Below are 12421 nucleotides of genomic sequence, written 5' to 3'. Positions count from 1 at the left end.
ATATATTAAAAAAAAAAAATTTAAAACATGATGAATGCATAATATATATAACACAAGTCTTTACCTATAAATGCTCCAAAAAAAAGTTAGCCTAAAATAAAATAAAACAGAAAGCATAAGAAAAGAGAAGTGATGGCTCACGTGTGTAAAGAAAAGCTGGTGGTACCGTTATTAACGGCATTTTATCCTCCTTTCTTCAAACAACAAAATTTTCTACCAAATTTCTCAAAACTTTGACTCCATCATTGCTTTCATTTTTCATTTGCATCATTCTCCACAACAATCACATTTTGCTTTACTTTGCACACCATAATCATTGACATTTTATTATGATTCATTGGATTGAGACAGGTTCGTTTCTATTTTTTTTTTCAATTTTTTTTGTTTGGTATATACGTAACAAAAATATTAGGCCTTTTTTTTCTCTTGAGATGGTTTACATATTGAATGTATAGTAGTGTGAAAATGGTAGTTAGGAGGTTGCATGTTAATAGAGGAATTAATTTTGTGGTGAATGAAAATTTTCATTATGTGCATGTCGGCGAAATTACAATGCAACTATTATTTTGTTGAAACTTTAGAGTATAGTTTTTGTCAAAATCATAATAATATGTTGTGATTCTTATAAAGTCACTGCGAATCCAAACATGCACAATGTCTATTCCCTCTCATAACATTTTTCATTTTTCCCATCAGGTTTGAATTTAGGTTGGAGAACGAAAAAGGAAGGGTAGGGGTTGATACCAAATATAAAGGTAATTGTTTCAATGTCTAGCATGCATAATTTTTAGGGAAGCATAAATTTTATGTTAAAAAAATAGTTCTAATTCTAGGTTAAAAAATGTGTTCTACATTATCTTTACAACCACCTACATTATAAGTTGAAATTCATGTGGATTCCATTGATTCAAGTGAGCCTCATTTTCCTTGTGGTGGGAATCCATTCTCAAAGTAGTAAGACTCATTAATTTTAAGAATGTTGAAAATAAAGTATTAGTGTGTTGCTAAACCTCCTTATGAAGAGACAATGATTAGATAATGGTATAAAAGTATTTTATTAAAACTTGTTGCAAGGTTAATAAGTCTAATTCTTATAAAATTTTATGGTATAGCACCACTTACATTTTCTCTAATTTCAACCTTGTTAAATGGTAATAACTTGATATAACTTACTTCATTGATATTCAGTGTGGTTAAGGTTCTAAGCAATTGAAGATGGGGCATTCAAAGAAAGAAGAAGAAAGAGTTGAAAGAATTATTCGGGGTCTTTTAAAACTTCCAGAAAATCGAAGATGCATCAACTGTAATACCTTGGTATTAAATCATTCCTTAATTAGCAATTATATTTATATATATATATATTTTTTAAAATGTTACATGACTTCACATTGGTGCCACTTAGAGTAATGCTTTCTATGTTGCACTTACATGAGTTTGGTTGAGTAGTAAGAAATTGGAATCGTGAGTTTAGACTTCTTCTACTGTGATTTTTGGAAGCTTCAACGTGTAGCTTCTGGTCCACCGTGATTATGGTGTTTTTCAAACACACACTAACTAGTGTAACGTAAAAGTGATACTTCTTTATCCTATAATCAAGTTGTGAAATGAAGATGTGACTAATATTAAAAGTTGTATGTGAAAACGCGTTGTCCATGCTTCATCTAACGGTCAAGATCTTCTGACTACGTGAACGAAGGATTTATGTGCTTAAAACTTGAATAGGATTTTTTTCATGTGAAGAGTATAACTTGTACTGCTTAAAATGATTTAGTTTCTGTTTTGTCTCACTTGTTCCTCTCAAAATAGTGTTTTAAAAATTTATGTATGCAACATTTTCATATGAACTTGTATTTGATAAACAAAACATTGTCTGTTTCTGTGAATCAGGGACCACAATATGTCTGTACAACTTTCTCAACATTCGTCTGCACAAATTGCAGTGGAATACAGTAAGCAAAGAAATCATTTTATGCTGATTTTTGTTTCTTACAAATTGAGGCCTTTGATCGATGATCCTGATGAGTATTACTCATAGTATTAAAACACAAGTCGTAATCTGTAACCCTAAGCTTGAATAATATAAAGGTATTGTAGCTGCTCTGCAGTTTAAGACATAGATACAATTGACCGAATCCCATGATCAAATTTCGTGTGTTCTTTACTTGCGTTTATTTGTATCTGTTCTCTTGTGAATCGATATCACTGTTATAAAAAATTTATAAAAAATTCATGTTTATGTTTATCTTTACTTATCATTACTTTACTTCACTTATCTGTACTTTTTTCACAATGGCCAAATTTTACATGTATCATGGTAGAGGCTTTAGTTTTGATTTTAACTTGCCCAGTTATATGTAATTACAGTAGAGAGTTCACACATAGGGTAAAATCTGTGTCAATGGCCAAATTTACTCCAGAAGAAGTCACTGCTATTCAAGCTGGTGGCAATGAGGTGTGCATGGTTTGTTGTTGTTGCTCAAATACCAACCTATACTAGCTAGTAATTTGGTAATAAACTTCTAACATAACTTCATTTACAGAGAGCAAAGCAGATTTATTTCAAAGGATGGGATCCTCTGTGTCATTCTTACCCCGATTCTGGGTAAATTGTGTTGCGATATTTGATATTACAAAGAATCGAAGGCTGAGATTGCGGTCACGTCACAGTTATCGTGTCGTGACCACAATCAAAGTTGCGCCACAAACATTTTTTAAAACCTTGTTATATCATATGTTCTGATTCAAATATTTTCTTTCAGTAATATGCACAGACTTAGAGATTTTATCAAGCATGTCTATGTGGATAGAAAATATACCGGTGAAAGGAGTCAAGAAAATCTTCCAAAGATTAGATTGGTTGGTAACTTTTATATATTTTATGAAAACAACTTATAGCTAATGAAAAAAGCTTATATGAAAACAGCTTGATTTTATTTTATCTTTTGTTATAGAAATAGTTTATACACAAACACTTATTTGATAAGTGTGCTTACTTAAGTTGTTTATCCAAACAAGAATTATCATTTGATGTTTCTTTGAATACAGAAGGACAAGGAGGAGTCCCATGAGAGTAAGAAGAGTAGTTCATTTCATTTAGAGTTCATAAGTCCACGTTCAAGTTCCAGTGCAAGAAGCAGTGACTCGAGTTTCAGATATGTATATGATGAAAGCAGAAGTCCTAAATATGTACAAAAATTCTCAAGGCATGGAGGTTTCAGCAGAAGTCCTATAAAATTTGAGGTTGTCGATGACAGGTTTCGAGACGACGAATATAGAAACCGCAGGCATTCGAATCTTGAATCAAAGCTAAGACAACTTTCATTTGATGGACAGAAGAATGCAAACAGATTCCAAGCTCCGGCTCAACGCTCTTTGGGTGAAATAATGATGGAAAATGATTTATCTCCACAAGTAAGTGAACCTTCTCAATAAGAAAAGGAAACTATTGGTTCTCGACAAAAACAAAATAACAACTAACATTTGTCATGTAAAAAAAAATATTTCCTTCTTAGGATAGGAAGTAGCAAAGTGTTGCATTCTTTCTCATTGTGACTATGGTCATGCATATGAAGTCCATCTCTTATAGAAAACAGGGAAAGCAACTTTTTATTTACGAATAACTATTTAAACTGAATCTTTATGTACTTTAATTGTAAAAGGTTAAACCTTCTGGTGGAGAAGCTTCTGTTCAGGAAAATCCACGTGAACAAAAAAGTAATAAACCAAAAAGTTCCACTGATGTGAGTATTAAGCCTAAGGTTTCTGATACTGTCAATGAAGCTGGACAAGAAAAACCAAGTATGAAACAAGAAAGTGAAAATAACTGGGCCTCATTTGAAGCTTCTACAGAGGAAACTGTTCCTAAAACACCAAACACCAACACAAAAAAACCTGGTTCAACAGAACCAACACCTGAACCAAAAATTTCAACTCCTTTAGACCTTTTACTTCTTGAATTGTCTGGTCCTTTTGCTCCAATCACTAGTGGTGACATTGTTCCAACAACTACAACTGTAGAAAAGGGTTCTACATGGGATTTTTCAGCTACTTCAATGGAGGAGACAACTGCATCATCTTCTGAGCTGGCACAACCATCTAATGAAGCTCCTTTAACACAATCTGAGCTGCATGAAGCAGAAGATTCCATTGAAGTTTCACAAGAGCATAAACCACAGCCAGAAGATTCTATTGAAGTTTCACATGCACAAATACCATCAAGCATGAAATATGCTCCTTCTGTTTCAGTTGGTTGTAGTTCAACAACACAGCCAACAAATTCACCAAACAAAGATGTAGCTTCAAATAATGAGGTGATGAAATACAATACAACATGACAATTTTATATGGAAAATGATATTTTCAAACAATTTTGACAACAATTTGGGTGGTTAATACAATTTAATTAGGTGGTTAATTATGTTTGATGGATGGTTAATGAATATAACAAGGTGTTGCGACTCATTAAACATCCACTTAATGTAATTAAGTACAATTTTTAATTTCATTAATATTCAGAAGAAGATGAGGCAATTGCCAATATTGCATAGTTATTTTCTATGTAGCACTGACATTTTAGATTGAAGACATGTCCAATGTCCGACATGACATTGACACACACAATTACATTTAATCACTTTTATTTTCTTAAATTATTGTTAGTGTCATATTCAGTTTTTGTGTCTGTATCCGTTCTTCATAGGTTATTTTATAGCCTTAATTTCATTCCGTCATATCTTATATAGTTACTCATATTGTTCTGTAATTTGATTACATGCAGCCATCATTTTCTCCAAATACACATGAATCATCTCATGCTTTTGATGAACAATCTTCACAAACCACCTCAATTCCTACTCAAGACGCCAAACCTGTTACCTCCCAGCCTAGTACAGTTGAAACCAAGTCTAGTGGAAGAAGGGAACTGCCAGAGGTAATAGATGTAACCATTTCTCACAACATTTTTGTTTTTTGTTTAAGATACAAAGAACCTTAATGCATAAATAAATTCTCTGCAGGACCTTTTTACTGCAAGCTACTTATCTGGACCAGCACCACATGCAGGTTGGCAGAATGTTCAACATCATGTCATGGGATATGGCATGCAGTATTATCCAAATGCAGTGGTACATTCTATGCATCTTTTTATTCAGTTTATTTGTATTTTTTCTTGGTTTTCATATCAATGCTGATTAATTGATATGATGTTTCATTTGCAGCCTCCCTCAGCATTTCCTATTGCACCAAAATCTATGAACCCTTTTGAAGTGAATGAAGGGAGAGGTCTAACACATGCATCATCAGTATGTACAACATTAAACTAATATATTTCTTATATTGCAGTAAGCCCTGTTGTGAGTCTGTTGCAAAAGTTTTGCACAATATCATACATATTAATATACTAACTTTGTCCCTAAATATAAAGCCCCTTTTGTAAAAAAAATTTGTCTCTAAATATAAGCCTAATTTCAAATTACTGGATATAATTCTTTTTCTTTTTTTTGCAAATATACTCCTAATTAATACTTACTAAGTACCTTGAAAGATGAGAAGTCAAAATTGAGCAGATCAATTTACAAAAGAGAAATTTAGGAATATTCATTACACAAGATGTACACATTAAGTACATTATCTATTTTTTTTAATAAATGTGAAAAGTGTCAAAGGGTTTATAAAAAAAGGAAGGAGGAAGTCATTACTGCATTGATATTCCTTTTTACTTTTTTATTTGATTTATTGTTTAGTGTCTTAGAGTATGGTTTTAAATTGTGGATGTTGTTACTCTTCAAACCTTAATATTATGGCAAAATGTGGCCGATGCATCGCAATTGCGGTTGCAATGTCGTTGCAAAGACCTCAAAATCTTTTATATTGCGCACAATAGCGGTTGCAAATCACAATTTAAATTGTTTTCTTTCATTTGTATTCCCTGAATATAATTTACTTCAAACAACCTTATTAGCATGCCTTGCATAGCTCGAAGTACATGTTTTCTTCAAAATCTCTCTCAGAAGTAATGTATTATCCGATTTGTGTTCTTTGAAATAGTTTTAACCTTCAAAATTTTGTTGTATTTATTTATTTATAGTTTCCTTCTATGGCATCAATGCATGGTGTGCTGCCAGCTGTACAAAACAGAACAGGAGTAATGCATGTTTCAAGTCTTGGATCTTTAGAGAGAATGGTGCCTCAGTCCACAAGTCATGCATCCCAAGTTACTGGTATTGTCATTGTTATCATCTATTTCCTTTGAAGAATTTTGTTTATTTTCTTTATACAAGGTTGTAATCATGTTTCAATCATCTCAGGTATGTGCTTTGATCAAGTTAATAACGATGAGCAACATTTTAGGTAAGTTCTATTCTTGTTTTATCGGACTTTTTCTAGATAATCACTACATTATAATCTACAAAGCATGATACCTAGCTAGTTTATTTTTTATTTTAAATAATGGACACGGCATTTCTTACTTATAGAAATGGCACCTATAAGAAGGGTACAAAGAAATCAAAATTTAATTTAATTTAAAACTGAATATATAAATATGTGTGAGTTCTACGGTAGACCATCTTGATAAGCGATCCACCATAGACTAAAATTTAAAAATCATAAATTTTTTTAACAATAGTCTCTTTAGAAATAATAGTTCACGGCCCTTCTGTTCTTTATGGATAAGACGTTTACTTGATTGATGTCAATTCAATACGAGATGAATATTTGTTTTCTCTTATTTTTAACGAACCCATATAATTTAAGTCACTATCTCAGTCATGAAAATGACGGTGACCATTAAAGTCTACTTCTAAGAGACGACATTTGTGGTCGTTGGAGTTTTAAACATCTTTCAAGTATTGGTCCATGGTGGACTGTGGTTCATATTAAAATTTGTCTATAAATATATTCGTAAGAATAATTTGAGGAGGATGGTGAAGTTAAATTTTTTAATTTTAAGATTGAGCACATTAATCTTCCATATACACATTTTTTAATTATATGAAATTTTTAAATATAATTTTTTTTGATGCCCTTCAAAATATGAGACCTAATACGATCACAGTCGAAATATGTTCAGGGCCGCCATTGATTGCAGCCACAGTTACAATTGTGAACTTTAAACATGCTAATCGCAATTTAGAACAATGTTTATGGCGGTGTCCATCTGTATTGGACCGGTTATGCTATCAAATAATCTGCATATATTTTGTTGAATATTTTAATCCTATTCTAATTGTAATTGCTTTCTTATATCTTGTAGGTCACAAAGAGTTGACACCTTCAATGGTAACATAGGTAGTTTTGAATCTCTAGACACCATTCAACAATCATATGGGGGATATGGGACACATGGAACACCAAATTCTTTTTCCAATTCAAGAGGAAATCCATTTGATTAGCTTATACAATTTGGCATATGCCATATTAATCTTCTTTCTTATGTCAACCTAGGAAATTTGGATGATCACTCTGATCCAGGCTCAAGTTGAGTTAGTTCCATGTCTAATGTAAATGTGAAGCACATGGCATGGCATGGACATATATTTTTAGTACATATGCATGCAGAAAGTGTTACAATGAAATGTTAAACCATAGAAATGTAAGCCTAGTTAGCCGTTCATGTACATTTATTGTAATTTTGTATAAATTGTTTTAATTTTTGTTACATAGTAATGCAATCAAAATCTATAACAATGATGCATGTCACATGGTATAATTAACTCTCCTATAATTTGGCTTTAATCCAACGATGGAAGGTGTAAACGTAATGTAGATGCTTCTTTCTCTAATATATCTAATCGTGTTGACATTGGTATTTGTATTAGAGATGATAGATGAAATTTTGTTTTAGCAAAAACATAATGGTTCACACCCATGTGCTGAGTTACTAAATGAGAAACACTCAGATTATTAAGTATTTTAAAGTAAGTCCATGATCTTCAACTTGAATTTAGTGAATTTTGAATTAGAATCGAATGGTGTTGTTGATAACTTTCATTCCATCAAGGAAAACAAGATCGTATTAGGTTAGGAGACAAGCAAATGAGGCGACTCATGCGCTAGCAAGGGTACTCACATCTATAGCTAGTCCTCGTATCTTTTTTGATATTCCAAATTGTATTCATGATATTATTATTATTAATGAATTGCTATAAACATTTTTAAGTAAAAAAAAAGCAATACAATTAAAATGTTTTCTCTTATTTCATCATAGTTAAGAACAAAGTGGTAATCTGCAAAGAATAACATTAGATTCACCCCTTTTAAAAAAATGTTGATACATGGATACTACATTTTAAGGTACACCCATTTGACACCCATCCACATGACTCATAAAAAAAATCAAATAAATTGCCTTAATATATAAGGTTTTCACTGAAATCTAGTTGAGACGAATATCAAGATATGTCTCACATTTTACAATTGAAACTTGCAACAAATCCAAATTTCAACTCAAACATCACATATGTCGATAATTTTACATACTCCTCTATCTCCCATTTTTACCATGCCAAAATCACCAATAGTGTAAGATGAGAAGAAATCACGTCTAAAAGTAACATGACATGAGACACCTGAATCAATAATCCAAGTTGAATCCTGACACACAAGATTTATGAAATTATCATCACAAACAATGTAGACATCACTGACAAATGCAACAACAACTTTATCTTTATCATTTTTATTCTCTTTGTCTTCATCTCTTTCCCTTGATTGATATCTCTTAAGGATACAATTTCTTTTTATGTGACCCGATTTGCCACAATGATAGCATATCACTTCTTTTCAAGTCCTCGACTTGCTTCTTGACTTGCTACGACTTTCAGAGTTTTCGCGTCTATGAAAGCTAAGATCCATAGCTACAACTTTCATGAAGACACTGGAACCAAATACATACTCGAAAGTTGATTGATCTCTCTTAAGGAACCTACAATTTCTCCACAACAACTTTCCAACTGTCAATTGATTAACTGTAAAATATTCATATGCTCTACCATTGAATCCCCATCTTTGAATTTCATATTCAATAACTTCCGAATCAAGAACACTAAGATCTAACCACGACCTCGTCAAGGCCACTACCTTTCTATTATCATTCTTCCACGAGGGTCTTCCAAAGTGTGTAATTAGTAAAGTTGAACTTAATCATGGAAGAGTTTGCTGCTGGTCTGTAGGGATTACAACAGGTTGTGCATCAGACGACTGCTGCAACGAGGGGTATTGAGGTTACTTTACCAGACTTCATGAAGCTTAAACCCCTACTTTTTCCGGGTCTAGTGCGATTGAGGACCCACAACAATTCATTGATAATCTAGAGCGGCTTTGGAGATCATTGGGTTGTTCTGAGGTAAAAGCAGTAGAATTGACATCTTTTCAGCTAATAGATGTGGCCCGAGATTGGTTTGATATAGTGTCACGTGGTAGACGAGTGGGATCACCTCTGTTAGCATGAAGAGAGTTTTCTCAGTTGTTCATGGCTCGTTTTCTTCCGGAGAGTGTTAGAGATGGATTAACTAATGAGTTTGAGCGATTGGAGCAAACGAAGGGTATGACAATTTCAAAGTATAATGTTCATTTTACACAACTCTCTAGACACGCTCCTTACCCCATCACTGAGGAGATGCGTCTTAAGAGGTTCATCATAGGATTGAAGGATTACTTATTCAGATATGTGGTTGAGTCAAATTGTTCTACTTTTACCGAGGTTTTGAGTTTGACACTTCAGATTGAGCAACGACAGAAGGAAAAATGAGGTAGTAGACAAGATTCACGAAAGAAACAAAGGGTTGGAGGATCTTACAGTAACTATCCAACTCGCGGTGGTGGATCTATGTTTGGTTATCAAGGGCAACAAAGACTCATGTCTCAAAGAGGTAGTCATAGAGGGCAGTCTTCTGGGACAATGCAAAGTCGTAGATCAAATTCTAGAGTAGCATCATAATCCACTCCCCTCAGAGATATTCTAGTGTTTCAGCTACACGATGTTCTATTTGTGGTAGATTTCACTTTGGAATTTATTCCAAAGATGGTAATGGTAAGGTGTGTTATCAATGTGTCCATGTAGGTCACATAAGGAGGGATTGTCCTATAGACACGACACATCCATCCTTTAGTTATGCATCAACAACAACTTTGGCATCTTTTCAGGCTCATTCTGCATCTGTGCGATAAAGTGGAAATTCTTATGTCAGAGGTTCAGGAACATCTCAATAGGGAGGTAGAGGATTTGGTGGTAGAGGTCAGATACCAGTAGGAAGAGGTCAGACTCGAGTGTTTGCTTTGACTCATCAGGATGCTCAGACATCCAATGCAGTAGGTACATATATACTTTCTATTTGTTCGAGAGATGCTCATGCGTTGTTTGATCCTGGAGCTACTCATTCTTTTGTATCCTCGTGGTTTGCTACTCGACTAGGTAAATGTTCATCTTCTTTAGAAGAAGCTTTAGTTAAGGTTACACTCGTTGGAGAAAATTTGCTTGCTAAATCAATGTATCGTTCTTGTGTTATAGCTATTGAGAGCAAGCCGTTGCCAATAGATTTAGTAGTTATTGACTTGATAGATTTTGATGTGATTTTGGATATGGGTTGGTTGCTTTGCATCATGCCACTTTGGATTATCATAACAAAGTGGTGAAATTTGAGATACCGGGGTAATTAGTCTTCTCATTTCAAGGAGAACGTTATAGGGTACCACATAACCAAATTTCAGCCTTGAGAGCTAGCAAGTTAATGAGAAGAGGTTGTCAAGCGTATTTAGCCTTGGTAAGGGATACACAAGTGGTTGAGGAGAAATTGGAAAAAATTCCAATACGTGTGAATTTCCAGATGTTTTTCTTGAAGAACTTCCTAGGTTGCCACCTGATAGGGAGATTGAGTTCTCTATAGACTTAGTTCATAACACTCATCCTATATCCATACCTCATCATCGTATGGCACCAACACAACTTAAGGAGTTAAGAGAACAACTTCAAGATGTTCTTGATAAGGGTTTTATTCGCCCAAGTTCTTCTCCTTGTGGAGCACCATTCTAATTTCTAACGAAGAAAGATGGATCCATGCGGCAATGTGTAGACTATAGACAATTGAATAAAGTAATTGTGAAGAATAAATATCCGTTACCCCGTATTGATGAGTCGTTTGACCAACTTCAAGGAGCTCAATGTTTTTCTAAGATTGATTTAAGGTCGGGGTATCACCAGTTGAAGATTAAGGGGGATGATATAACGAAGACAACTTTCTGCACGCGTTATGGACATTATGAATTTTTGGTTATGTCCTTTGGGATTACTAATGCCCCATCAGCTTTCATGGATTTGATGAATCGCATTTTAAAACCATTATTGGATCAATTCGTGATTGTGTTTATTGATGAGATCCTTGTTTATTCCAAGAGTAAAGAAGAACACGAGCGACAATTGAGATTGGTTTTGCAAACCTTAAGAGATAAACAATTATATGCCAAATTCTCTAAATGTCAGTTTTGACTGGACATTGTGGCATTTTTAGGTCATGTTGTGTCTAAGAATGGAATAAGTGTTGATCCAAGTAAGGTGGAGGCAGTGCAGAATTGACCCATACCTACCACAGTAAAGGAGATTCAAAGTTTTCTTGGTTTAGCTGGTTATTATCGATGTTTTGTGAAGGATTTCTCAAAAATTGCATCTTCGTTGACTAGGTTGACCCAGAACAAAGTTGAGTTCCGATGGACTGATGCATGTGAGGAAAACTTTCAAAAATTGAAGGAGTACTTGACGTCAACACCTATTTTGGCATTACCCATAGGTGATGAAAGCTACGCAGTTTGTTGCGATACTTTTAGAGTTGGTCTCGGTTGTGTACTTATGCAACAAGGTAAGGTTATTTCCTATGCATCTAGGCAACTCAAGAGGCACGAGGTAAATTATCCTACACATAATTTAGAAATGGTTGTAGTAATTTTCGCTCTTAAGGTTTATAGGCATTATCTATATGGGAACTCTTGAAAGACTATGATTGCACAATCTTATACCACCCAGGAAAGACAAATATTGTTGCAGATGCTTTACGTAGGAAATCTATGGGTAATCTCGCTCATATAGCCGAAGCAAAGATGCCAATTGTTAAATAATTTTAAGAAATTGTTGAAAGTAGAATTAAATTTGAACTTGATCATTCTAGGTTATTTTTAGCCCATGTATAAATTCGTCCAACCATAGTTGATGATATCAAGAAAACTCAAAGTCAAGACCCATACTTGGTAAATAACGTTCAGAATGGTAAAATTTCAGACTTTTCAGTTGATTTTGATGGTGTGCTGAGGTTGAAGTCTCGACTGTGTGTTCCAAATGTTGGTGGCTTAAAGAGGAAATTTTTTAGAGGAGGCTCATCATTCTTCTTATGCTATTCACCCAAGTTCTAATAAGATGGATCAAGACTTGAGAGAG

General features: G+C 33.9%; 1 protein-coding gene across 1 annotated transcript; it reads left to right on the top strand.

Annotated features, from left to right (window-relative positions):
• Positions 1-243: 243 nt before the first annotated feature.
• Positions 244-7657, top strand: LOC101499268 (uncharacterized). The gene is made up of 15 exons (XM_004498565.4): positions 244-351; positions 697-755; positions 1189-1314; positions 1888-1949; positions 2365-2452; positions 2541-2602; positions 2760-2856; positions 3046-3411; positions 3660-4310; positions 4778-4930; positions 5016-5123; positions 5217-5300; positions 6086-6218; positions 6306-6348; positions 7253-7657. Exons 3-15 carry the CDS (start codon positions 1216-1218, stop codon positions 7389-7391), a joined length of 2085 nt encoding a protein of 694 aa, XP_004498622.1. The 5' UTR covers positions 244-351; positions 697-755; positions 1189-1215; the 3' UTR covers positions 7392-7657.
• The last annotated feature ends 4764 nt before the right edge of the window (positions 7658-12421 follow it).

The sequence above is a fragment of the Cicer arietinum genome, chromosome 4, assembly GCF_000331145.2.
Source record: "Cicer arietinum cultivar CDC Frontier isolate Library 1 chromosome 4, Cicar.CDCFrontier_v2.0, whole genome shotgun sequence".
NCBI classification, from domain to species: domain Eukaryota; kingdom Viridiplantae; phylum Streptophyta; class Magnoliopsida; order Fabales; family Fabaceae; genus Cicer; species Cicer arietinum.
This window is presented reverse-complemented; position numbering and strand designations above follow the sequence as displayed.

Coding starts and splice junctions, on each gene's coding strand:
- LOC101499268 (XM_004498565.4), top strand. CDS start 1,216: ATGGGGCATTCAAAGAAAGAAGAAGAAAGAGTTGAAAGAATTATTCGG. Junction 2,453..2,540: donor TTCAAGCTGGTGGCAATGAG/GTGTGCATGGTT, acceptor CTTCATTTACAG/AGAGCAAAGCAGATTTATTT. Junction 6,219..6,305: donor TCATGCATCCCAAGTTACTG/GTATTGTCATTG, acceptor CAATCATCTCAG/GTATGTGCTTTGATCAAGTT.